Source organism: Lichtheimia ornata (genome assembly GCF_029851405.1).
Source record: "Lichtheimia ornata isolate CBS 291.66 chromosome Unknown scaffold00010, whole genome shotgun sequence".
Taxonomy (NCBI): domain Eukaryota; kingdom Fungi; phylum Mucoromycota; class Mucoromycetes; order Mucorales; family Lichtheimiaceae; genus Lichtheimia; species Lichtheimia ornata.
In genome coordinates, this window is record NW_026695330.1 from 308,187 (window position 1) to 333,443 (window position 25,257).

General features: G+C 43.5%; 11 protein-coding genes across 11 annotated transcripts; 6 read left to right on the plus strand and 5 right to left on the minus strand.

Moving 5' to 3' along the window:
- Positions 1–306: 306 nt before the first annotated feature.
- On the plus strand, positions 307–717 carry O0I10_003225 (histone H2A; the record flags this gene model as incomplete). Its single annotated transcript, XM_058483297.1, has 1 exon — positions 307–717. One exon carries the CDS (start codon positions 307–309, stop codon positions 715–717), a length of 411 nt encoding a protein of 136 aa, XP_058345916.1.
- Positions 718–2,255: 1,538 nt separating this feature from the next.
- Positions 2,256–3,609, minus strand: O0I10_003226 (uncharacterized protein; the record flags this gene model as incomplete). Its single annotated transcript, XM_058483298.1, has 3 exons — positions 2,256–2,981; positions 3,071–3,367; positions 3,451–3,609. The coding sequence occupies 3 exons, from the start codon at positions 3,607–3,609 to the stop codon at positions 2,256–2,258; spliced, it is 1,182 nt and encodes a 393-aa protein (XP_058345917.1).
- A 439-nt stretch (positions 3,610–4,048) lies between these two features.
- Positions 4,049–6,783, plus strand: O0I10_003227 (uncharacterized protein; the record flags this gene model as incomplete). The annotated part of the gene is made up of 13 exons (XM_058483299.1): positions 4,049–4,330; positions 4,437–4,546; positions 4,620–4,713; positions 4,775–4,875; positions 4,948–5,053; positions 5,120–5,471; positions 5,528–5,609; positions 5,690–5,765; positions 5,845–6,104; positions 6,163–6,346; positions 6,402–6,463; positions 6,520–6,688; positions 6,775–6,783. 13 exons carry the CDS (start codon positions 4,049–4,051, stop codon positions 6,781–6,783), a joined length of 1,887 nt encoding a protein of 628 aa, XP_058345918.1.
- A 134-nt stretch (positions 6,784–6,917) lies between these two features.
- Positions 6,918–7,750, plus strand: O0I10_003228 (uncharacterized protein; the record flags this gene model as incomplete). The annotated part of the gene is made up of 2 exons (XM_058483300.1): positions 6,918–7,554; positions 7,623–7,750. 2 exons carry the CDS (start codon positions 6,918–6,920, stop codon positions 7,748–7,750), a joined length of 765 nt encoding a protein of 254 aa, XP_058345919.1.
- A 40-nt stretch (positions 7,751–7,790) lies between these two features.
- On the minus strand, positions 7,791–8,510 carry O0I10_003229 (uncharacterized protein; the record flags this gene model as incomplete). Its single annotated transcript, XM_058483301.1, has 4 exons — positions 7,791–7,874; positions 7,931–8,129; positions 8,191–8,298; positions 8,359–8,510. 4 exons carry the CDS (start codon positions 8,508–8,510, stop codon positions 7,791–7,793), a joined length of 543 nt encoding a protein of 180 aa, XP_058345920.1.
- A 330-nt stretch (positions 8,511–8,840) lies between these two features.
- Positions 8,841–10,138, minus strand: O0I10_003230 (uncharacterized protein; the record flags this gene model as incomplete). The annotated part of the gene is made up of 6 exons (XM_058483302.1): positions 8,841–9,176; positions 9,235–9,300; positions 9,368–9,540; positions 9,606–9,656; positions 9,718–9,772; positions 9,833–10,138. 6 exons carry the CDS (start codon positions 10,136–10,138, stop codon positions 8,841–8,843), a joined length of 987 nt encoding a protein of 328 aa, XP_058345921.1.
- A 1,408-nt stretch (positions 10,139–11,546) lies between these two features.
- O0I10_003231 (uncharacterized protein) lies at positions 11,547–11,753 on the minus strand (the record flags this gene model as incomplete). Its single annotated transcript, XM_058483303.1, has 1 exon — positions 11,547–11,753. The coding sequence occupies one exon, from the start codon at positions 11,751–11,753 to the stop codon at positions 11,547–11,549; it is 207 nt and encodes a 68-aa protein (XP_058345922.1).
- Positions 11,754–14,049: 2,296 nt separating this feature from the next.
- Positions 14,050–15,220, minus strand: O0I10_003232 (uncharacterized protein; the record flags this gene model as incomplete). The annotated part of the gene is made up of 4 exons (XM_058483304.1): positions 14,050–14,467; positions 14,570–14,658; positions 14,733–15,092; positions 15,161–15,220. 4 exons carry the CDS (start codon positions 15,218–15,220, stop codon positions 14,050–14,052), a joined length of 927 nt encoding a protein of 308 aa, XP_058345923.1.
- A 423-nt stretch (positions 15,221–15,643) lies between these two features.
- O0I10_003233 (uncharacterized protein) lies at positions 15,644–20,249 on the plus strand (the record flags this gene model as incomplete). The annotated part of the gene is made up of 5 exons (XM_058483305.1): positions 15,644–15,903; positions 15,960–16,081; positions 16,162–16,369; positions 16,430–16,920; positions 16,984–20,249. 5 exons carry the CDS (start codon positions 15,644–15,646, stop codon positions 20,247–20,249), a joined length of 4,347 nt encoding a protein of 1,448 aa, XP_058345924.1.
- Positions 20,250–20,868: 619 nt separating this feature from the next.
- O0I10_003234 (uncharacterized protein) lies at positions 20,869–23,165 on the plus strand (the record flags this gene model as incomplete). The annotated part of the gene is made up of 9 exons (XM_058483306.1): positions 20,869–21,362; positions 21,442–21,533; positions 21,701–21,874; positions 21,941–22,066; positions 22,136–22,245; positions 22,313–22,379; positions 22,453–22,541; positions 22,602–23,037; positions 23,107–23,165. The coding sequence occupies 9 exons, from the start codon at positions 20,869–20,871 to the stop codon at positions 23,163–23,165; spliced, it is 1,647 nt and encodes a 548-aa protein (XP_058345925.1).
- A 714-nt stretch (positions 23,166–23,879) lies between these two features.
- Positions 23,880–24,779, plus strand: O0I10_003235 (uncharacterized protein; the record flags this gene model as incomplete). Its single annotated transcript, XM_058483307.1, has 5 exons — positions 23,880–24,021; positions 24,090–24,309; positions 24,368–24,449; positions 24,518–24,666; positions 24,719–24,779. 5 exons carry the CDS (start codon positions 23,880–23,882, stop codon positions 24,777–24,779), a joined length of 654 nt encoding a protein of 217 aa, XP_058345926.1.
- Positions 24,780–25,257: the final 478 nt, after the last annotated feature.

A 25,257-nucleotide genomic window follows, 5' to 3' on the forward strand; every position in this document is an offset into this window, starting at 1 on the left:
TATTCGTCAGTGATGTCCTTGGCTTGGATTATTAGTAGTGAGTGGTATATATTATGTGGCATGATTGATACCTTATTACCTACAGCTACAAGACATGTCATCATCATCAACACCACCCAATGCATCCCATTAGAGAAGGGGGCAGCTGTAGTAGTAGTAGTAGAGTACCACGTGTAGAAGTGAGTATCGGATGCCACGCGTGTTTATTGTCTGTGCGCGGATATAAAAGGACTTGAATGGGGGGGGGGGAAATTGTTCCCCTTTCATCCACTCTCTCTCTCTTTCCTCCTTTTCCACTCCTCCACAATGAATGACGCATCCACTGTCTCCTCCTCCTCCGGTGTCGAGCGCAAGCCTCATCGTACAGCATCAGCAAGAGCTGGTTTGCAGTTCCCTGTCGCACGTCTACAACGTTATTTGAAGAAAGGCCGTTACGCTGCTCGTGTGGGTGCTGGTTCTGGTGTTTATCTTGCTGCCGTTCTCGAATACCTTTGCGCTGAAATCCTTGAACTCGCTGGCAATGCAGCACGCGATAACAAGAAACAACGCATCAATCCTCGTCACTTGCAGCTGGCTATTCGCAATGATGAAGAACTCAACAAGATGCTTGCTCATGTCACTATTTCCCAAGGTGGTGTGATGCCCAACATCCATGCAGCTTTGCTTCCTACGAAATCAAAGAAGGGGGTCCGCAGCATCCCATCACAAGAACTCTGATTCCTCATGTCCTTCGCTTATTATAGTCCCCTCGTATAGCTCTGTCATCATTCATTAGCTTCTTTATTCACTCAAAAGTCCATTCTTCCTGCTTTGCTTTATAATACAGCGATTCATTCGCCGTTCTATGATAACATGAGTATTGCATATTACTTCCTCATCTCATAAGACAACAAGTGAGGACAATCATCCTTATTCAGAAAGGTGGTCAATCATACTAACACATTATCCATCTTTTGAAAACGCATGTCATACGGATGCCGGCAATACGCCAACTTTATGATCCACACTTTGATATACAATTCAACAACACCAACCAAAGACTTATGGTCATTTCTACGCAGTGGATCAACAATAACAGCCGTACAGCTCGTATCAATAACTTTTTGTATACACACTATATATGATGCGTGTGAACATCTTTATTTTAACTTTTTCATGGAAGGTGGTGTGTGTATATAGAAAGATGCTTTTGTGGGTAGGATAATAGCAGTGTATGTGAATAGTAAAGAAGTTTGATGAGCCATCATTTTATCACCCGCTTTTGTCCTCTGTCTCTAAAGCCTGCGTTCTTCCACATGCATTGCTGATATTCAAGTAGTGTACCCAAAGTCGTTTTCTCAATCATTGTCGAATGTCGTTTGTGTATGTTTTGTAGTTGATCCGCCCGTTGGTTGAAGCCGTGGTTATGATTGTGAGAGGAAGCATAATGAAAAGTTGGCTTGCAGGGCTACAGTAATGAGGACTTTGACGCTTTCATGCACAATGTGTTGTTCAAACTCAGATTGGAGCGCCATGCGTCGGCACCAAATCCAACTTTGAAAATGCATCATAAAAGGCAGCAATGTCGAAAGTAAATGTAATGCATGAGATGTGGCTGATCAAACGATATGATTAGGCATTGCCTAATTAGAAGCATGCAAGATCACAATGACCACCACGACGACAATGATGAAACAGGACAGCAATGAAGCATTGTGGATGACCACAACAACAATTAACGCTTATCCACAAGGTTGCAAGAAATGAGGTACGCATAGAGCCTTGCTTTCTTTTACATATTGACAAAAGTAAACGTGCGAATTTGTGTGCTCACAAAGAATGACAAATGTTTGTTGGGGGGTGGACCCTTGATACATTGATGATGCACAAGCTGATAAAGTGATGGTACGCATATGTCAGATGCCTACGTGTAATGCTGTCCATGCATAAATTGGCCAAATTAGGATAATGGATCGATCATACATAATGAAAGAGAACTTGCCATTGCCCGGATGAGCTATGTCCGAATACTCTAAGCAGCAATGGTTTCTTGGATACTAAATGCCACCACACCTCTCTGCCCAAAATGAACCTTTATCAGTCTCTACCATCCAACTTTGATAGGTGTGTGAAAAGAAAAAGAATATATTAACATAGTATTCTGAAAGGGGGGAAGGGGATTCACAAGTACAAGAATACAAGAAAATGATACAATAGAAGAAGTGTACATGTATCGTATAGACGTGTGTATACAAGAATCTTCATCCAATAGATAGTTATAGCTGATGATGATCGGTGGGTGGCTGTGGCTGATGTTGAGTTGGGTTGTGGTTGTACTGTGTTGGATCGGGCATAGCCATGGGGGCTGGGGTAAATGAGCCTTGTTGTGGAGGAGGAGGTGTAGGTGTTGCTCCTGCATGGTTCATGGGTGGTTCAGGCGAGTATCTACCATAATGATCATCGAAAGGTGATTGATGCAAGTTGTATGGTTGTTGTTGTTGCTGCTGCTGATCAACCGGGTAAGGATCATAAGGCTGTGGTTGATGTTGTTGAATAGTATCAGGGTATGGATCATAAGGTTGAGGTGGATGTTCATATTGCTGGTATCCGTATGACATGCGTTTATTCTCTGGTGGATCGTAAGGCGAGTCGAATGGCGATTGATGAGTTGCTGCTGCAGGTGGTGGAATAGGATCTTGTAAAGGACGAGCTTGTTCAAAGGATTGAGGACGCATACCACCAAGGTCTTCTCCTTCCACATCCTCATAATATCCAGATGCACGATAACCACCATGTCTACCTGTATCTCCATACATCTCATCGTCCGATTCTTGCTGTTGTTGCATTTGAAGAACCGCTTGCTTGTTCATCTCATGTTGACGTAGATTCTTTTGGATAAGGTGCTTCTCTCTCCAGAAGATAATCAAGGTACACACAAGCGAACAAAACCAAAGAATGCATGTCGCCCATGCAAATCCAGCTGCTACCTTGGCACAATTACACTAGAAATTAAATCCGTTAGCAAACTCTCCTCAGCCATGTAACACACACACTTGTTGTTCCGATCCGCTTCCTCTTCCGAAGATTTTACCTGTGTGGGCCAAGCATTCCTGTAATCATCACCAAAATCTTCTTCCTTATCATCAAAGAGATTGCAGTTGTCAGGGTTGTTTGCATGAACGGTAATAGCGATGCCGCACGTGATCCACACGACCGTGTAGAATCCACAAAATATGAGATTGGTCCTTGGCTTCAAGAAGAACTTGCCGAGTCGTCTGAATTTGCCTTGGCGGTCGTAGATGGTAGGGAAAACAATCAGGGCAATAGGAACAGCCAAACTCATTAAACCCACTGCAAGTGTATAGTTGGGACCCCCTTGACTGGCACCCTAAGATGTTGTTATTATTATCTCTCTCTCTCTCGCTCTCTTTTTATATCGAGTATCATGGGTGGCTATATATATACACTTACATAAAAGCGCACTTCGGTGGCAATAACAGGTGCAACGACACAAATAGTAAGCACAGTAGCGAGAATTTGCAAGCCATGGAAAATGACTTTGATAGTGTTGACGGAAGGTATACAAGAGGGCCCCTTGGGCATGGAGAATGGGACCTCGAGATTAGGCATCGCGAGAGAGTGAGAATGTGAGTGGGAAGAAGAGGAAGGGCTACGCGATAATGTTGTTCTCTCCGCCTGGGGACCTATAGTTTAGTGCTGTTGCAAAAAGCCAAGCCCGACAACGAACATCCGTGCCACCATAAAAGGGGGACGTGGCTGGTGGGCATAGTGAATGCTTCTCGTTTTTCTATTCTCCAGTCGTTAAGTCTGTATTCGAGCCACAAAACTACAACATAAAACCTCTACGGAAGGTTAGTTACTTTTGACCCTTCTGTACACCCTTGCTCTCATTACGTTTATGCATTCGCTTAATGCCTCGTTCTTCTATAGCCACACACCCTTCTTCTTCTTCTTCTCCTCCTTCTTCTTGTCATCCTTTCACCGATCGTCGTCCTCGTCGTCTTCACGCATCCCACTCCATACTCTCCTTCACTAAGTGCATGTGCCAATGTTCAATTGCAGCATCGCCCTCTTCTGGTGCCTTTTATCTCTTGTCTTGGTCAAAGTGAACGCCAACAACCCAACAGCATATGAACGAGAACAGCTCATTCCACTCTATTACAACAAGCTCTTTTCACAACGCACACAAATCCCATACAAATATGCGACACAACCATTCATCTGTCCGCCATATACCGATAGCAGTTGGCATCATAAACAACGTCTGACAAGTTGGCTAGTGGCAGATCAAGACTGGCGTGGCGACTGGCTGATACAAAGTGATTACAAGGTAGCATGAAATTTTGAGTCTAAATCCTCATTAGTCTCTCGATACGCACGATCCATATCGCTCATACCTCCGCCATGTGTGTGCCATTTTTCCTTTTCTTGACTAGATAGCTACGCTGGATAATGTTGACTGCAACGTGCTATGTACAAAGCCCTGGTCACTTCAAGATGCTATTGTTGCAAAGGAACTCATTGAACAAGATTATCAAGTAGAATGGTATGGGAAGGATTCAGATACATGAAGGAAGGTACAAAGGATATTCATGAGACCCGATTATGTGTATGTGTAGGTGGCTCGATGGATTACCGGGTGCAACCGCTTCTTACACCAACGAGGTCAGTACGCGTGCTTATCGCGTCGGCTTTCCATTGGGTCAGATTAAGGTATACCGCATATGTGCATTTACAACGTGTCGACTAAAAAAACGTGCTTAATTTTAAATAGAACAACCACACTTTTATCAACAACCATGTCACATTCAACATTTTATATACACCGTCCCATGATCGCATTCAAGTGCTTGGTTTCGAGGTTTATCCCGATTCGTAAGTGACAACATTGCGTGCGGGGATACAAGTGGGTTGTTATTGACGCATGAAAAACACACACATACACAGCGTCGCCAATGGACAATGCACTCATACAGCCATCGATTATACCATGCAAGAAGTAAACGAGCGTAGAACGTCCGTTACTTTTACTTATTCTGTTCGTTGGAAAGAGGTAATGTGGTCTATATACCTTGGTTTGGATCAAGACTCAAGAGGGGGTACTAATGCATCTTTAAAGGCCAAGAATCCATTGACTCCAGCAAAGCTTCCATTAACACCGCAAACACGATGGGACATGTACATTATCACCCCCGATCCTGAGACACACTTTTATGCCATGATCAACAGCATCATCACTATTCTCTTCCTATTGGGTGTTGTTGGTGTGATCCTAATGAAGACGCTGCAACGCGATCAACAACAAAATTACCATGATGATCATGATCTCAAGATACACGAAGATTTCGAGGATGTCATTGGATGGCGACTTATTCATCGTGATGTATTTCGACGACCCATTTATGGAGGATTGCTTGCACCCTTGGTGGGATCGGGTATTCAGCTTGTGGTAGCAGCAGTAGGCACATTGGGTAAGCTGTCTATGGTATGGTATGGGAGGATTCGATGATTGATGTTGAATGTATAGTGTGCATGGTGCTGGGCACAAGCCATCCTGCTCAACCTGGTTCATTATTTCGTACGGCGTTTGTGATTTACATGCTGTCATCGTAAGTGTGCTTGGGAATCTGACAAACAAACAATGATCGTGTAACCATCCTGACATGCACGACGATGTTCCTTTTTTTAGAATATTGGCTGGGTATCACAGTGCCCGCATCTACAAGGTGTTCCGAGGTCGATCATGGTTCCTCAATACTATTCTGGTACGTTATCTATCATGTCCTCTCTCTCGCTCCCCCAACAACGCCTCATACTCACGTGCATGGATCATCTCATTATTAGACAGCCATCCTTGTACCCGTCTTGGTCCTTGGCTCATTATTACTTGAAAGTATCTCGGGATGGACATTGCATTCATCAAGAACCATGTCCGTGAAAGGATGGTTTACGTTAATGATCTTGTGGTTGGTTGTCATGTTGCCATTAACGTTCCTTGGCTCATTGGTTGGAGATCGTCGGGAGCGGATCGAACATCCTTCACGTACAACGCAAATGCCAAGATTCATTCCTGAGAAACGATGGTATCAGAGCTATAGCATGAGGTAAGTAACAGGATGAATCCGTATATGTATCATCATGCTTATTTATTATTATGGATAGTGTTTTATTGGGTGGTGTGATTCCATTTGCTATTGTGTTTGTGGATCTGGATGAACTCCTGAAATCGGTTTGGCAAGGCGAGCTGTATTTATCCCTTGGGTATGCATCCATGGCATGCATGTTGTTGGGGGTAGCTACTGCATCGGTGACAGTCGTGCTTGTGTTTTTCCAGCTGTGCAACGAGGTAAACATGGGACATGGATTGATTGCATTCAAAAAAGCTTATGTTCTTGTAAAAGGATTATCATTGGTGGTGGATGTCATTCGCTGTTGGAGCATCGTGTTCATTGTATACATTCATGTAAGTATATAAAAAGTGTTGTCAAGAAGGAAGGGTATTCACGTAATGATTTGTAGCTATGCTCTGGTGTTCTATTGGATCCGTACGGACATGATTGGGATGGCGAGTGGAATGGTGTATCTTGTACATACATTGGTTGGATGCTTGTTGCTAGGACTATGTACTGGTACCCTTGGCTTTATTAGCACGTACAGTGTAATCCGGAGAATTTATGCTGCCGTCAAGGTAAGGAAGGGAGAGGGGAGGGGCGAGAAAAGGAAGACAAGTGACCACGTTTTGTGCATCAACACCAACCCGATTTTGCCATACAGGTTGATTGATACGTTGATAAGCGACAGATTAGAATATCCTCGTTCCGCGGAACAAAATCATATAAAGAAAAACTCCATCCATGAGCAATCCCCCTCAATCTTACTCCTTTTTTATTCCATTATTATTATCATCATCATCATCCATGTCTGTATCTACCTTTCAATCTCTACCAACACCATCATCAACACCACCTCCAGAATTAGACAAGTACATCATTGATGAATCACCTTGCTTTGAAAAGAGGCGGCAACAACCACCAATTCCGCGGTTGCAGTTGTACAGCCAATTTTTCCTGCTGGTACAAAAATATCTCAAAGAGCTCGACGGCCGTGACAAGAGCATAAAGATCATCCAATACGCATTCAAGATCCTGCTACATCATGGACTCGTCAATCCAAAGAAATGGTCGAGCATGGTCAGCAGCTTCTCAATGACGCGCAAGATACTACGACTGGGTCTAGCGATTGGCCCTACTCGCAAGCTACTCCTTGAACCCACACCGTCGCTATGGAATTCATGTGTCCTTGTCAACGAGATTGGAAATACAGTAGCAGACGACATTTATTGCTTGTACAAGCTAGGCGTAGTCAATGGCAAATTCGGCAAACGAGCAGAAGTAATATCCATGTATTGTTGGTTCCTTGGCATCATGCATGATTTACACGAGAACTATCAATCATTACAACAACTGAAAGCCAACAACAAGCCTGATCAGCAAGAAAAGATATTCATGACACAAATTAGTCTATCAAAATTAATGATGGATGGCATCTTTTGTGGTATGTTGTTGTTGTCATCTTGTATGGCTGTGTTCTTGCTGACTGATATATAATCTCTCTCCCTCTAGCTTGTGATATTTGGTCACCGTCATTTGCAAATGGTGTTCAAGCATGGTCCGGTTTCTTCAGTGGAGCATTATCAGGTTACAAGCTGTGGCGGAAATGTGCATCTTCATCATCATCTTCATCCTCGTGATTATACCATACACACGCAATCGAATACATTTTGTGCATGTTTATATACCATATCCTGTACCAGAGACATGTTGTTGTTGTTGTGAAGTTTCAATGGTGGGTGGGTGAGGTATCTTGGTTTGCTCCTATAGAGTTACATAAGGACGTATGAAACAATGTAAAGGAGAGCCTATTTACATACCATCATGGGTCGTGGTCGTGATAGATCCAATCCCTCGGCCGAAAAGTCTTTCCAATTCTGCCAGTTGATAGTCATTGGATTAGGTGGGATGAATTCGGGTGTGATAAACGACATGATGATGTAGATAAGTCCCATCGTAAGATTAAGTGTGCCTGCTACTATATTGATCACCGTGTCATCAAGCACAAGACAGCCAAAACTATGCAAGAGCATCATCGCATAAGCATTACAACATGTTGTATCAGGAATCCGCTACTTACAATATGAAAATCAATCCACGGCCTCGGTAAGTCGCAAGAAAATAAAAGTAACGAAAGGAAATCTCGGATGATATGACTTCGTTAATGATAAACAACGCTGCAACTACGCTGGTGGTAGATGATGTATGAGTACTTTGACTGGATCAACAATAAAGAATACCGTTTTACCCTCCATAGATGCACATGACAATTTGAGAAAAGTTGCCTTTGATAGCTTTGATTACGGCGGCAGCGATCACCAATAAACAAAGGGCTATGTTGATGCCGTTGAATGTTAAGCTGAGGATGTTTTCTACTTTGGTGCGTGATAGACAGCCCATGGTTGAATGAAATGAGAGAAAAGAAAAACACAACCAGGGAATTGCAAGTGGTAACCTTCTTTTCTTCGACGTTGTTGTTATGATGGCTCAATTTGGAATCTCGAATTTTGGCATCTTTGTGTTCCCGCACCTCCTTTCACTTGATTGTACGTCCCATTTTTGACAAAGAGCACAACAACCCATGGTAGTATTGTTAGATGGTATATTGATAAAAAGAGTGACCATATTATGTAGAGGAATACACCACAATTAGGGTGGTTGAATGCTGATTAATTACAGTGGTGAGTGGAAAACGAGGAGGTGGGATGACATGACACATATAACAAACGCTCAAGTACTACTCCTATGCTGTAACCCGTCATTGTGCAAATTGACTGAGCTCCCGGTGGGTGTGCCGGCAATGATACCTTGATAATCCAATCGATAGATTTTCGGTGGCAAGTTCTTTCCAAATTTACGATTGACATGATTCGAACAAAGAAGGGCAGTGATGACCACGAATAAATGACCAGGGACAAGCGAGAATGCAACGATCCACGTGTATCTTAACATTTGTATCGTGAATTGCTGGTATTTGTATCGACAGCCTGGAAGCAATGTGCGAGGAAAACACTTGTTGGATCGCTCGTGAAAGTCTGTGAATGATTTGTACCCACAACAATGAAGCTATAGCATGCGTCAGCGACCAATCCCATGCTTTGATGATTACATTAGCTCATCTTACATTAGCTTGAAGTCTTGCTCTCCCGTCAGGTGTGAGGTCATAGTGCCATTGATACGATAGCTTGCCCTGAAAATAGCATCATCGTGCCTTATTAATAACAAAACGTGCATGTGCATGTGTGTGTGTGATTTACCTGGATATTCCATTTGGCTTTACGATACGCTACATAGCCGATGGAAGCAATCAAGCCGAAGCACACCCATAATAACAAGTTGTAAAAGGTCAAAACGGCCCTGTTGTTGAGCATGATACCGACGTATCCAAGCAACGAAGATGCTAAGCAAATGGCGCCTGTGGCTGTGATCACTAGTAGTAGAAACCAAGTCAACGATCAATTGATCCTGTGTTGTGTTGTTGAAAAGGTAGCTTACAATTTAAAATCTTGCGTTCACCCACGATAACGACATCAGCGCTTTGGTAAACTAAAGTAGTAGGGAGGTTAAGGATACATCTTCATCATCATGGGTTTGATGAGCAACTTACATTTTAAAAACGTCAATATTGCAAAGAGAAGGATTGCCAATCCATAACAAAATAGCTATCTCAAGATGGATTAGCGAATCAACAAAAGCGCTGAGGAGGCGGGTAGTCTACCTACCAGTGTATTAGCGAGCAAGATCCACCATTTTCTTGCGGTCCACAGCTGCCGTTTCTTTGCAGTTGGATCAGGTGCGTATCGCTTGATAACATGAAGACTATTCGAGTCCACAGAGTTTCTTGATGAGCCTCCAAACGATTGACGAGATTCTGTTTTCATCCATGGCAGTACTGGTTCTGGAAGATCCTCCACTGAGTCCCATGGCGAATGGGATCCCGATCGGTGATGTGGTTGTGGTTGTGGTGGTGCGGTGTGTTGTTGGTGTTGCTGGGGTACCTCCAAGTGACCCATTTCATAGCCTGTCATAGCGACTAGAATAGATCCAAGGTTGAATAAATGATGTGTATCGAAAAAGAAGTGTATACAATATCCAATCCATCATCCCTGGGCGGCTATCCATGCCCATGCCTCTATACTTACAAGTTACCAGTTACCCCTTGACTCGTGTATATTATAGATAGGGAATCGAAAGCGGCTGCAAGGGGAGGAAGAAGGGATAGAAAATAAAGATACCAAGAGTGGGATGAAAAGTAACATGCATGTCCACATCTACAGGTCCTATTGATATATATCGCATCATCAGGGAAGAAGGAGCTAAAGGAAAAAAAGAGATCGCCATACATGCCAACAGCAGCGTCGCCACGCAACACACACACAAACACACACAAATGCATACTATGCGTTACCAATTTTATCCCATTTCAGGAAAACGTTGTAACCTTTCGTTGTGCAGAAAATGGATTGACCTATTAAGCGTAGTAATGCTGTAGAGAGTATGGCATCCATTCTTGACTTGTGGATGGGTATTCCCAAAAATAAAATGTATTAGTGGTATAGATAGATGAGGGCGCTTATGGAGATTAGGGATAGCGTGCGATAGAGGCTCACAACAAGAGCCTATCATTTTCGTTCACTTGTCCATGCGTGTTGAATAAGTTGCATGGATAGGACAACAACAAGAATACCCAGCATGAAACATTTACGCCCCCAATTGCATGATGCATTTATGTTTACAAGCCGACGACGCCATTTCTGTAATATGATCTTCGCACTATAAATGGCCTTGGATACCTTCACCTAATGGACAAAACCAAGATTTACTGAGTCTTGTCAGAGCATCAAGAAGTAACAGACATAGAGAATCACCACCAATAGTTTTTCAACAAATAATGAAAATCATCATCGAGCACTGTACTCAGCTTTATGTATCAAGAATACAACATACCCCCAGTGCTGCTATCCATCTTCTCTAATGACATTCCAACGTCTATTTTGGAACATCCGCAAGTGCGGCATCTCCAAATACGGTCTGAGCTAGCAAATGCTATTTGATATGGGATCAAGAGACTGAACAGTGTGTGGAGGAGCATGAAGATTTGGACGTGCTTGTTGCTTTGTCTATCTTTCTCCTTCATCACCAACAGGAAATCGAGGCTTCCATATATCAAGATCCAACCATCAAACACCTTTGTACCATCATTTCAAAAACTTAATAAACAAGTCTTTGTCAGGAAATCCAAGTGTCCCTTCAACCACCTGACAGCTAATCAATTTATAGTAAAATGACGAATCAAGCAAAGTAGATACATTGTATAGCAAGGGATAATAAATTGTCATGAAAATAGGTAGAGAAAGGGTTGTTGTTGGGCGTGTGGTGGCGGTCGTGATAGAAGTGATGGTGGCATGTCGATGGTTACTGTTGTAGTGGACAAACTCATTCAGCGTTTCTTTCGCACGGGTAACATGGCGCTTGTTGGTCCATGGCGCCATTATCACCATCATTCAAGTCGTCTACACCATCATTGTGCGTAGTGATTGCACGAGGCTCGATATCATCCACAAGCAAATCGGATAGCGGTACACCAGGTCCCTCAGCTTCAAGATCTCTAATGGATTGGTCATTGGTGTTGTCATTCGTCATGAGGACTGGGGTCGAAGGTAGTGGAGATGACAAGACTGAATTGCTGGGTGCTGCTGGTTGGGAAGGAAGACAATGTCAATCGTGTACCGGATTCCTTTGTTGTTGGACGACGTGCTTTGTGTCCCTATTTGCTCTTTGCCCCTTTGAACGTCCCGTTTGCTCATTAGTGCAGAAGTGAATGATAATGAAAATAAAAGAAGCGGGCTTTTGTATTTCATGCAACAATAGCGTTGCACCAGCTGCAAGTTACTATCCCCTTTCGCATTGGGCCATAGCTTTACTATTCAGCATTCTTATTCGTAGTTATTTTTCTTCCATTTTATTGTTCTTTTTCTGATATTGATCGAAACAAAGAGATTTACTATTCGCATACTGAATGAGGTGAGGCTTGGTTTTTGTATGATCGAAACACGCCTTCCAATCCATGCGTTTGCGGGCATCCTTAAACTGCTGAACGAATTCCATTGTCTGCTCGTACTTTGTTTCATCATACTTCGTTTCTTTCATCGTACGCTTGTTGTTGCGGCTTCCATCATTCTCGTCTTCAGCTGACCTTTTCTTCTTCATGGTTGAAAGCTCCTCCTTCACACGAAGGCCATTGTCGAGTATCGAATGGCCCGGTTCATGAATGTTAGTATAACATCATACTGAATCTCGATTATGATGGGCGGGTGTCTGCTTCTTCAAGTTGCGGGACATAGATAACGTCCGAAATGGATCCCCATCTGACCACTAGGTGTCTGCCAACGTGTAGGTCTCCTCTCTTACGACTGCTTTGGTTATAATCAAGATGACATCCTTGTGCTTAAAGAGATTTTTGCTGGCGAGGTCTAGTCCTGGTTGCCATTCAGGGGGATTTGCGTTGTTGAAGACATTGGGCTGCGTAAAAAGTGGGGAATTTGCTCTTTGCAGCACATGTCAAATGCACCATGTCAGAACCCGACGTAGGCCATGGCACCGAAACCAACTTTTGCAGATGCTTCACGAAGAGATAGCTATATCGAAAACAACAAGGTGGCGTGTATGTGAGTAGAGCGATTCAAGAAGCAACATGATCAGGATTTACCTTATTATAAGGACCCAATATCATAATGAGGACGACAACAAGAATGAAATCAAGATAACAAGGAAACCCTATGAATGACCACAAAGATCAGCGCTTACTCACAACGTTGCAAGAGATGGGATACGCACAAAACCTTGTAAATTTGACCTTGTAAGCAATCAAAGAAGTAATGACGGAGGAAAGAGACGTGTGGGAGTATGATGGGCGACGACAACATCCTTTTATCATTGTGCATTGTGGGCGTGGGTAGTAATTCGCTCTGTTGACGATGATGCATTGATAAATTGATGCATGAACTGATAAAGCGATGGGCGCATACACCAGGATTACGTCTGAGGAGCCTAGTGCAATGTTGTCTATGCATAATACATCGGCCAAGTTAGAGCAGGTGATAAGAAATCTATCAACGAAATCAATCACTTGTACGCCTAATGCACATCCCCTTTATCACAAAGATGACTTATCATGTTGTCAACCTACTCTTAATATTGGTATGCGTGTTCGGTAAGTAGCGAGGATGATCGGATCACCTTTTATATCAGCAATCAAGCCTCACCTGGCATTGTGCAATTGCCTAATACTCAGCGACAACAAAAACAAGGATTACTCCTTGATGGGGAGGCTCTCTTTCACGAGTATTTCGTGCACCGTTACACTTGCAGATCCAGGACCATGCTTTGTTCAACGACAATCAGCTGCATGTATCTCGTGTCACCGAGCTAAAAATGTTGTGAGCGGCAGACAGTGCCAAGCTTCTTCTATTCATGTGTGTGGCTCATTGTTTCATCCGTTGCAGCTCTAAGCCTTTATTATCTAACAAAGAAACTATAGAATGGATCTGGTGCGTGATTGTGTGCTATCTTTGTAAGAAAGGTCAGGCGCGTAAGTCTCTCATTGTGTGCTAGGATATGGGGATATCCAGCATTCCTCATATAGATGCTTTGTGTTTGAGATGCATTTGAACGTCTTTATGTTTTGTTTATGGTGAGCATGAAAATGGTAGCAAGTTTATGGATGAGAGGATTGCAACATGGTTGAGCTATGGCCGAGCTAAAGATAATTCTCGTTTAGAAGAGGATGCGGCATCACGTGAAAAGTGTTGTCAATGGAGACGGAAATCAGCAATAGTGTTGTCATGTCATGCAAGCCATTGGGTATCGAATCGTATTTACTGGGTAATAGCAATGCAGGTGGTGGTGGTGATTATGCTACAGGTATACATATTGGAATTTACACTGCTGATGATCCATATCCATCGTGGACCTTTCTGTAGGGGTCGTTGGCCGCATGCTGAACCAAATAAGCCTGATCACTATGTGCGGTAGGTGACACGAATGAAGAACCACTCCTTACAGATGAATACAAGGATGAAACAGAGGAATTGCCGATTGGCATTGGATGTTGTTGTTGAAGGCGTTGTTGCTTGGCAATCTCCTTCTCGTTCTTTTCATACTTGTCGGCGACCCATAAAGCAGCTGCGACGACGTTTGTCCACATGAACAGCAAGTTGAAGAGGGGTACAATCTCAAGAGCCACAGCGACCACACCAAAGCTGCAATATGAGGATCGATTCTTCCATGCATAACGTCGTGAATCGGACACGCTGAAACCTCGAAATTCCAAATCATAATGGATATGTTGACCCCAGCTAAATAAGAATAGCATCATCACCATCATTATCATCATCATCATGTGAATACCCCATATTGTATCACCCCATTGCCCATCGCCTACTACTACTACTACTTACCATGCAGGCCAACCATTAATGTAACATGCAATGAAAGTGCCGACCACAGGAATTAAATGCAAAGGAGCAGTGATGATCCATACAAATATCTATAGGAGAGGTTGTTGTATGTGTGAATGATCAAACGCCATACCTGATACTCTATTGAGCCCCCCTTATTTACCTGTGCTAATACCAGGAACCACACAAGCATAAGGCCTGACGACACACCACGGCAACAAAGGACCATTCCACTCACTTGGATACGCGTATCAAACATCCTTGACATACCACGTGCCTTGAGAGTAGCGTCAAACAAAGCGTCTTGGAAGATTGGCAACATGATTGCGAAGAAGACAACATCGAAGAGTGCCGATTCCAATAGGACGAAGATGACGGATACCAACCAAGCCAACCATGCTGGACAATGAGCGTCAATGAGCGCGTGTGCTTGCAAAGGAAGAAGGAAGACAAAGGATAGGACCAAAGAAATGATGCCAAAGATAAGAGTAAGTAGAAAAGGACATAGCACCTTGATCCATAGCTATGTTGGAGGACGATGATGGATCAACATTTTTTGTAGTCGACGAGATGATGTATGCTGTATTTTACCTGAGGATGAGCAATGAAATAAAAGATGGCAGTTATTGGATATGTGTAAGGTGGTGCCATGAGATGGTGATGATGATGAAGATGATGATGATGCTTTGGAAAAAGAAAAGGAAAGGGTATCCGAGAATGTGGCAGAATATCCAAATTGATGCATGGTACACAAGGATTCATTTGCTGTTGTCATGGTCCTCCACAAAAGGGCGTTGTTATTTGCCATACTATCCTCCTTGTTGTTGCTCTCTTTCCCACACAAGGAGTCTGGTCTTACTCATCCTGTCACTCAAACATAGTCAATCACGTAAGGTGTTTATATATAAAATGAGTGTGTGTTGGTAGATGCTGGATTTGAAAAACAACCTGAGGGAGCAAAAGGTGTGTGAGGGAGAGAGAGAGGGAAGTTTTGTATTCTTATTCCTCTCTTTCCTCTAAGCTCACTTGTTGATTCTCTTTCTTTTTTCGCTTTTCTTTCCCATTTGTTCCTCAATGAGCGTTGCTGGCTCAACTTCCTCGCGGGGAACTCATTCGCGATCCAGATCCAGATCACGATCGAGATCACCACCACCATTCTATAACGACACTCGAAACGGTCCTCCACGCTACTCGTCGCGTTACGATTCATATTCTTATCGTCCTTCTCGTGGTCCCAATGCGCTAGACGACTACAGAGACTTCAGAGACCGTGATCGTGACAGACCTTCCATGGGCTTAAGAGAAGATAGATACATTCCACGCAGCCGTGATAGGTAATAACAATAATACACCATACGTGAGGAGGCATGTTCTTATACATGGCATATAGGGATATACGCTATTCGCGATATTATCGTGATGATATGCCACCTCCACCTTCACATTATCCTCCGCCATCATTACTGCCTTCAAGAGAGTATTCCAAATCAACACCATCCATGCGTCGTGAAGGTTAGTTAATAGCGTGTGTGTGTGCATACATGTATGTATTATAATGTGGGTAATTAATTATGCATCGTGTGGATATATAGCTAGTCCCGATAGGATGATCAAGGATCTCAAGTCGGCATCATCTGCTGGTAGTGCATCAAAGGAAATTAAGGATGATCCACGAATGCCAAGCAATGGATCTGACAGCTATACACCGCCGCCATCACGTTACACCGAATGGAGAGATCGAGACCGTGATCGTGAAAGACGCTACAGAGATGATGATCATCGTTGGAGAGATAGAGACAAGTATGTAAATACGCTGCATTTTTATTTTCGGGGGGTCGCTTACTGATCATATGACATTAGCTATATGATGCGTTATGATTCTTCCGGTTATGGTGGTGGTAGTAGTGGTGGTAACAATAGCAGTGGTGGTGGTCCTCCTCCTCCTCCTCCTTCTTATGGACCCCCTTTTGGTGGTGATTCTTATCGACCCGACCGTGACAACAGAGACCGTGGTCTTCCTTCTTCACCTGCTAGTGCCGGTGGATATTATGATCGTGATCGCCTTGATGATCGTGACTTTTATCGCCATTCAGCACGTAACGCTATGGATTCCGATCGATATCGCAGCCGTCGACCATGGCCACCTATCAACATTTCAAATCAAAGTAATTCAGGATTTCCTAGTGGTGCACCTACTGGACTCAAAACAAGAGATCGTGATCGTGAAATAAGGAGTCCTCGCAATGGTCCATCACCCACAAGCACACCACCTTGGGTTTCATCACGCAACAATCGAGAAGATTCAAGATTGGATATACGTCAGGATCATCAAGATAAACGACCCTTGTCAGGTAATGTTTTTATTATGAAACGCTTTTTGTAGAACGACACTACTCACATCCATTACCTTTTAGCTACTACGCAAATGTCGTTGGATGATGAAAAAGAACCTGGCGAAACAAGTGAAACGGATGAGATGCCAGAGGATGTTGTCATGGCAACCACAGCAACCATCGATACTACTGCACCCAAAGACATTCAGCCATCATCATCAGCTACTGTATCATCTGCCGTGGAACAACCATCACAGCCTAATCAATCTGCCGGCATCCCGCAATCACAATCTGAGCCGATATTGAATATCCAGCCTATGAAAACGGATGATACTGATATTGAAAACAAAGTCAAAACCGAGCCAGTTGAGACAACTACTACCACTACAGCAGCAACGGATTCAGCTGAAGCAACCACTACGGGAGGGGAAATGACGCAACAAGAGATTGTGGAACGTATTGGTCAAATTGAAGATGATATTGCAATGTATGAAGAAATGCTTTCCAAACGTGAGGATGAGAGCAAAAAAGACATTGTCAATGTGGCAACATTATCCAGCACAAAAGAGAATGCCATACCTTATTCATCAGCCAATGAAGAACAAAAGGAAAAGGATGAGCAAGAAGCAGCAAAGCAACAGGCACTTGAAATCATCAATCGGGATGGTCAGGGTCAAGGCATCACTGATATTGAGAACATGGAGCTCAAAGCATCTCCCATCATGCGAAAGAGACCGCAGCTGTTGATCAACCAGGTGCGCACCAGTGATGAGGAAGACGATTTGCTTTGCGAGAAGCTTTTGAAAGAGAATCAATGTGTTGCTAAGGCGAACTCAATCATGGTTGGTGGCTGGCAGGGCAAACCAGATGATCCAGAGAATTGGGCTGATGAAGAGAAATGGTGTAAGCCATTGTATCCACGCATCGATGAGTATCCTTGTTTCAAAGAGAATATCAAACGATTTGAGGAGATCAAAACATCACTGGCAGCAAGCTTGGCTAGCAGACAAAAGGATTTGGAGCAAAAGGGGAAGCGACTCAAGCGTGAATACAAGCGATATTATGAGACATGGAAGAGCAAGAATTTGGCATTGGATCGCATTCATGATCAGAAACGAAGAATACCTGATAGAGGCAGCCTTTATCGATCACGACGACGTGTTGAAGAGGAGCCGGATGATTATGTTGATGGTGTTATCTTTAATGGGGATCCATTTGAAGGCTTGCGATTTGGCACGGATGGCACTTCTGGATATAGTGGTGGGCCCAACAAAGGTGCATGGACATCGGATGCTGCTCGTTCCGAAGCTGAACTTCTTGAAATTATCCAATCGCTTGAATCAGCTGATATGAGGAATCCTGAATTACGAGCTGCAAAGACCACAGCAACGATCCCGGATATGATTCTCGATGCTAAGGAAAGAATTCGAACGTTTGATGATCGCAGAGGATTAGTCACGGATCCGTTGACATATTATCACACTGGTCATGATACGGGTGATACGTGGACACAACAAGAAATGACGGCATTTATGGAAGGCTACATGCAATATCCAAAGCAATTCGAGAAGATAGCAGCAGCCGTTGGTACAAAGAGTGCTCCCCAATGTGTCCTTTTTTATTATCGAAAGAAGACCAAGATCGATTTTAAAGCGTTGGTGAGCAAGGGACGCCGTGGAAAAGCTGGTAGAAAGCGTGATCGATTGGCCGAAGCTGTAAGACGTGCCAGTGGCAGTGCTGCTTATTCCACTCGCAAGGCTAAGAGTAAGGGATCCGCTTTGATGGCTGATATTGGCGAAGCACAAGTATCACGAAAGGCGAAGCAAAAGGAGACCGAACGCAAGGTTAAGGATACTCGTGGGTTGATGGATCCCAATACTTATTTGGAAGGCGTACAAGAAAGACGACGTGGCAAACGACCGGTGATACCTACATCATCTCAACTTCCAGCTGATGACATTGACAAGACACGAGGCACAGCAACTGATAAACGACGTAATGCACGACGTAAAGGTCGATCACCTAAAGCAGCGTCCACTGGTGAAGCTGAGGAAATGTATGTGGATGAAGCAACAACTTCAGAAGCAACCAATGAACGAGCTGTGGCACCTACTGCCAGGTGGACTGAAAAGGACAAAGAAGCTGCTGTGGATGGATTTAAGCGTCATGGTCGTGATTTCGTGCGTGTGGCATCATTGGTGGGTACGAAGACTGAGGATCAATGTCGCAACTTTTATCACAATTACAAGCGCAAATTCGGTCCGAACGCATTCAATGAAGAAAATGAAGCCAAATCAGAATTCAATGCTGAGGAGGAAGATGCAGCTGCAACATTGATGGGTTTGCATATGATGGGTACAGCTTCAGAGCAACCATCTCCATCACCACCACCTCCACCAACACCAGCAGTAACCACAACAACAACAGCAACAGCTCACGTACGAACACTTTCATCACAAGCTGAGACACAAAAGCAATCACGAGCCACACCTGCAACAGGAAGACGACGTAGAGCACGTACATCATCTGGCAAAGTGGTCGATAGCGAAATGATGGAAGAATGGATGGAAGCCGAGTTTTCTGGTCGTGGCATGCGCAAGACCGTTTCTGATACTACTGCTAAGCGACCTGCATATTCATCTTATTGGTCGGTGTCCGAACGTGGTGACTTTGTACGCTATCTCGAGCAATATGGACGTGATTGGAAAAAGGTGGCCGAAGCATTGGGATCCAAAACAGCCACTCAAGTGCGTAACTTTTACATGAACAATAATGAAAAGATGCAGCTGGATGAAGTCATACAACGTCATCAATTGGCCCAACAACGAGAAAGACCACCTGGTTTACCTTATCCGTCAACGAGTGAACCCTTACCATCAGCCATGCAAACCGGTTATTACGCTTCACCTATTGCTGGACAACCACCACAACCACCATCATCATCACATCTCCAAACATCAGGATCACCTCCTGTGGTACCTCCTCCAGGGATGATTCATTCATATGGACCTCCACCTACAGCTACTACATCGGCACCAACAATGTATGTTCCTCCATCATCGTCATCACCATCATCACACGTCACCGCGTCTTCATTCAGCCCTATACATCATCATCATTCATCTCCTCAACCAATTACATCAAGCAGTGCATATTCACCACATCCTCATCACCATCCACAAACATCCTCCTCCTCATCCACTGCTCAACAACAACAACAACAACAACCGCCGTCTCGTACAATGAGCCCATCAGCATCAGTGACCCGAGTAGCCGATTTGCTCAATAGCGATGAGACAAATGATACCAGCAGCCAAAAACAAAACTGGGAGTCATGGTTCTCTTAATGAATAATATTTTTTTTGTATACAGATTACCTTACGTTGTAATTAACTTTGCTAATATAGTAGTACTATCATTTGTGTTGCACAAACATATGCATAACAACAGGCCAGTGATGGAAGTTGATTTGATTACATTCATGAGCGCCGCCTGGGTTGTCAGGGGAAATTGTTTATGGAAATTGGTTCATCGTATATGCGGCATGAAATGTGTGCGTGTGCTTGTGTGCGTGTGTACAGTAGTAAAAGGATTGATGGTGATCCCCTTACTTATTACAGGCCGTCACCACTCTCATCCCTTTCCTCTTTCTGGCCTCTGCGCTGAACAAGGGGTTCAAGGAAGGAGGCGATATTTGGGAGACAAAAGTAATTGTGCCTGGAAACGAGAGAGAGAGAGAGAAATCATAAAGGTGATTAGAGAGCGTTGGGTTGATTATCAATAGGGAGGCATCAAGCTATCAACGCCTCTTTCTTTTTTACTCTTGTTCCTATAATTTACTTTTTCCCCATTCTCTTTATTTCTTCCTTTTCTCTTTCTGCTTTCATTCTTACTCTCTTTTCCTCACTCTCTCTTTCTCTCTCTCTTTCTTTTTTCGCTTTTTCTGTTGGGCAGAATAGTACAAGAATGGAATCAGTTCAGCCTGCACCGCCACCACCTGCAGCAGCCTATTCATCACGATTAACAAGATGGCTCTTTCGATCATCCAACACGCCATCATCACAAGCCGATACAACAACCATGACTTCAACACAACAAATACCCAACTTCGGCGTTCCATCTCAATTTGAGCAACTGCAATACCAAAAAGGTTTCAAGAGCAATAGCTGGTTTCACCACGATGCTGACACGACTCCACAACACAAAAAGTCAGTGCGGCGTATCGCGTCCACACCCAATGCCAAGCATATCGTAAATGATAAAAAACATCAACAACCCTCTTCACCACCATCAGCTTTTCCCCCACCCCTTCCACGAATGGAAACGACTATTTCATCAACAACCACCGTGTCGAGTAGCCTAACAGCCGTTGACTCAAGGTCGCAACGTTTGAAACTGAATCGTCGTTCCTATGCTGCCAACAGTGTTAAGATTCGAGAATTACAAGTTGGACCTAGTAGGTGAGTAGAGTAATAAAAAAGACAACAAGGGGGGTTGAATGGGTGATTATGGGATAGCAAGTCTAATAGTAGTTGCTAGTTTCACAAAGGTACGATTACTTGGTCGAGGAGATGTAGGCAAAGTTTATCTTGTCAAACAAAAAGGAACCGACAAATTACTGGCAATGAAAGGTAAACAGATTGCTTGTGTGACCCATCATCATCATTATTCGTTGCTCCCCCACCTTGCCCATTCCCAACCCCCCAAATTTACCTTTATCTTTCTCTCTCTAGCTCTCTCCTTCTCCTCTCTCTCCCCTGAGATATCATACTCAGTCATTTTTTTACGCCTTTTTTAGTTCTGTCAAAAAGAGAAATGATTCGCCGCAACAAGATCAAGCGTGTACTTGCAGAGCAGGAGATCCTTGCAAGCGCCAATCATCCCTTCATTGTTACCCTATTTCATTCTTTTCAAAGCCAAGATTTTCTTTATTTTGTCACTGAATACTGCATGGGCGGTGAATTCTTTCGAGGTATATTAAAAAAACACAATGCAATGGATTCAATGAAAAGCTCATTGTTTCATCATCGTCTTTTAGCACTGCAATCTCGGCCTGGACGGTGCCTTAATGAAGTAGGGGCCAAGTTTTATGCCGCTGAAGTGATTGCTGCTCTTGAATATTTGCATTTACAGGGTTTCATTTACCGTGATCTTAAACCAGAAAGTAAAGTATTCTTGCATCATTGGACATCTCCAACATCCATTATTGACTCGTGTGTGTGCTCATGATTAGATATCCTCTTGCATCAAAGCGGGCATTTGATGTTGACTGATTTCGATTTAAGCAAACAATCCAACCCACCTTGTCCTCCCAATATTGTCAAATCCCACTCTCCTCATGTTGTAAGTGGTGGTGATGATGATCCCCATCTTGGATACGATGACACTGGATAATAACATGACATCATAGCCACCATCCATTGATACACGCACGTGCATTGCCCATCTACGTACCAATAGCTTTGTCGGAACAGAAGGTATGGAAAAATAAGGGGGTGATGGATACTATTTTATGTGCGACAACATGATCACTGATGAGATGATTTATAGAGTACATTGCTCCTGAAGTTATTCGTGGCTGTGGCCATACCAGCGCTGTTGATTGGTGGACATTGGGTATCTTGATCTATGAGATGCTGGTAGGTTACTACTACAAGTTGACGATATCATGGTTACTGACAAGGTAGATGATGTTGTAGTATGGGACCACGCCTTTCAAGGGAAGCACACGCAATGAGACATTTTCGAAAGTACTACATACCGATATTATCTTTCCTGAGCGATCGTCCTATTTCAAAAGTAGCAGCAACAACAACAAGCATCATAGCCGACGCAACAAAATTGAACCGCAGGCGGTTTCTAATACATGCAAAAACCTCGTACGACGATTACTTGACAAGCAAGAAGATTCACGCTTGGGATCACGTGCAGGTGCCAGTGATGTCAAAGCCCATGCATTCTTTCGCAGCCTTAATTTCGCATTGCTAAGGCATATGACACCCCCCATTGTACCTGGCCAATCCGTTCAGCATCCCGTACGACCACTGCATGATAGCGTTAGCTTTGATCTAGAGTCCGATATTCCAGTGGATGCACAGCATGATAGCAGCAACCCATTTTCCAAGTTTAATTCTGGTATGTGTATTATTGAATGTATGTGTGTGTATAAGGCATGGATGCTCACACGATGTATTTATTATTCAGTGACATTATACCATGATGGCGATTCGGATTCCGAGACTATTGTCTTTTCAGATGACTAAATCCCTGCTTCAATCTCGCTCCTTTTGCATAAAAACAAAAATCAACCTTGTGGGCTGGCTATTTCCCCCTGGGTTTCTTTCAATGTTTCTCCTATACTACCCTCTCTCTCTCTCTCTCTCTCCTGCACACACAAACGCATATTTTATATCACTTGCACACATGTTACCATGTTTTCCTTCTAATACTATCACACTTACTACATCATTTGGGTATCCACTTCCCTTTATTTGCCTCCCTATTACCCTGTACAGTGTAAAATACCATCATTCTCGTAACAAACCTATTAAAGAACCTACCTTATTATCTACTCTATCCACATTGAATTGGCCCATGCGTTGTCACTTGTATTACATGGGATGTAAGGATCAGCAAATACAAATGATATGACGATTGCTGTCATCTGTCGCTTCTCCCTCTCCCCCATTTCTCAGGAGTTGCAACATCGGACATGATCTCGAAATTGGCAGCTTGTACATGTCGTGGATACACGCACATTGATGATCCCCCATTTATTGTGTTGATAGCATATTGGCTATGGATGTACCTGCTTTTAAGCACGGTGATCCCGATGGTGGTGATGGTGATGGTGATTGAATAAATGAATGGATGAAAATGAGGGCTGTGGTGGTGATGGTGATAGACTCAGCAACGATTTCCTTGTTCGACCGCTCTCTCTCTCTCTCTTTTACTCCACTCAACCCTGTACATGCACAATGGCAACATACGAATGTAGCTTGGCTGGACTCATTATTGGCACGGCAGAGAAGGACGCCATTCTACAACGACTTATTGGCATTTGCGGCAACGAAGCTATGATAGATCTATTTGAACACGAGATGATCTTCTCACCCACGGGTACGCAAAGAAGACCTATTCTTTCTATACACGAGGATGGCTCATTGACGGCATGTCCTTTCGAATAGTGCAAACACCCGTTGGACCTGCACGCAATGACGACGTTGTCCTACGGCTACAGTCGCGTATCACGTCCGAACACGATAAGAGCTTAAAGAACCGGCAGTGGTACCTATGTATGCAAGGGCATCCTGAGCCACAACGTGGGCGATCAGTCACCGTTCGACCGCATGTACGCGTGCAATTGAGTGGAGACGTTTTTCGATTCATGAGGTCTTTGGGATATAGGTAATTGGATGTCATGTGGATACTATGGATTATGCATGCTGAATCCCCTTGTCAATAGTTACTCGTTTGAGATCGTGCGGAAAGGTCATTTGATTGCATATGAAAAGTTACTTCGGATCACCATAACGCAATCTTACAAGGTAATGGAAGGAATGGCTTTGATGATGATGAAGGGGACAAGGATCTTATATGGATATGATGGACATAGTTGAAAACCAAGGTGGATGTATCAAGTGCGGTATTGGTGGATCAGGATCAAGAGATGTGGGTGATCGAAGTCAGCTCAATACCAGTGGCACAAGAACAAGTCAATACAATGGCTGAGCAATTGAACAAGTTTAAAACGCTACTAAATGGGTAAGTGAATGGAGGTGGCACTGGATATCACGCGCTTACTCGTGCTCAATAGCGTGGTGGATCTCGAGATTGTGGACACACGAGCGTTACAGAATCGAATTCATTACACTTAAGAGGGTCTTGTTCGTTTTATATAATATACCAATTTTCCATTATTCTCGTTTCTATTGTTGATGAATATGATGACAGCTGGGTTTTCGAACAACGTCTATTGTTTACATGCAGATGCGAAGTCCATGTCGCAGATTCCTAGTCCGTCTTCTTTTCCTTTTGTTACAAGTTGCGGCACATCTTTATGAGCACATCCACTTTGGTGTGCACTTTTTGTTGCACAGCAGTCAATCTGCATCAATCGACAGCATTTTATCAACCTTTTGTTCGAGCTAAAAGTAAACAATACACACAATTGCATGTGGGATGGTGCGATCGCTGTAGATAATGCAACATACTAAACTTTGATGGAGAAATAAAGAGCATCATGTTTTCCTCGGCCCCTACTAAATAGGAACCATGACCTGCAGCTGCCTGAGAAAAAAATAATGTCAGTCATTGGCTTTAGAAACGAGTCTTTTGTTGACAAACTCTAAAGCT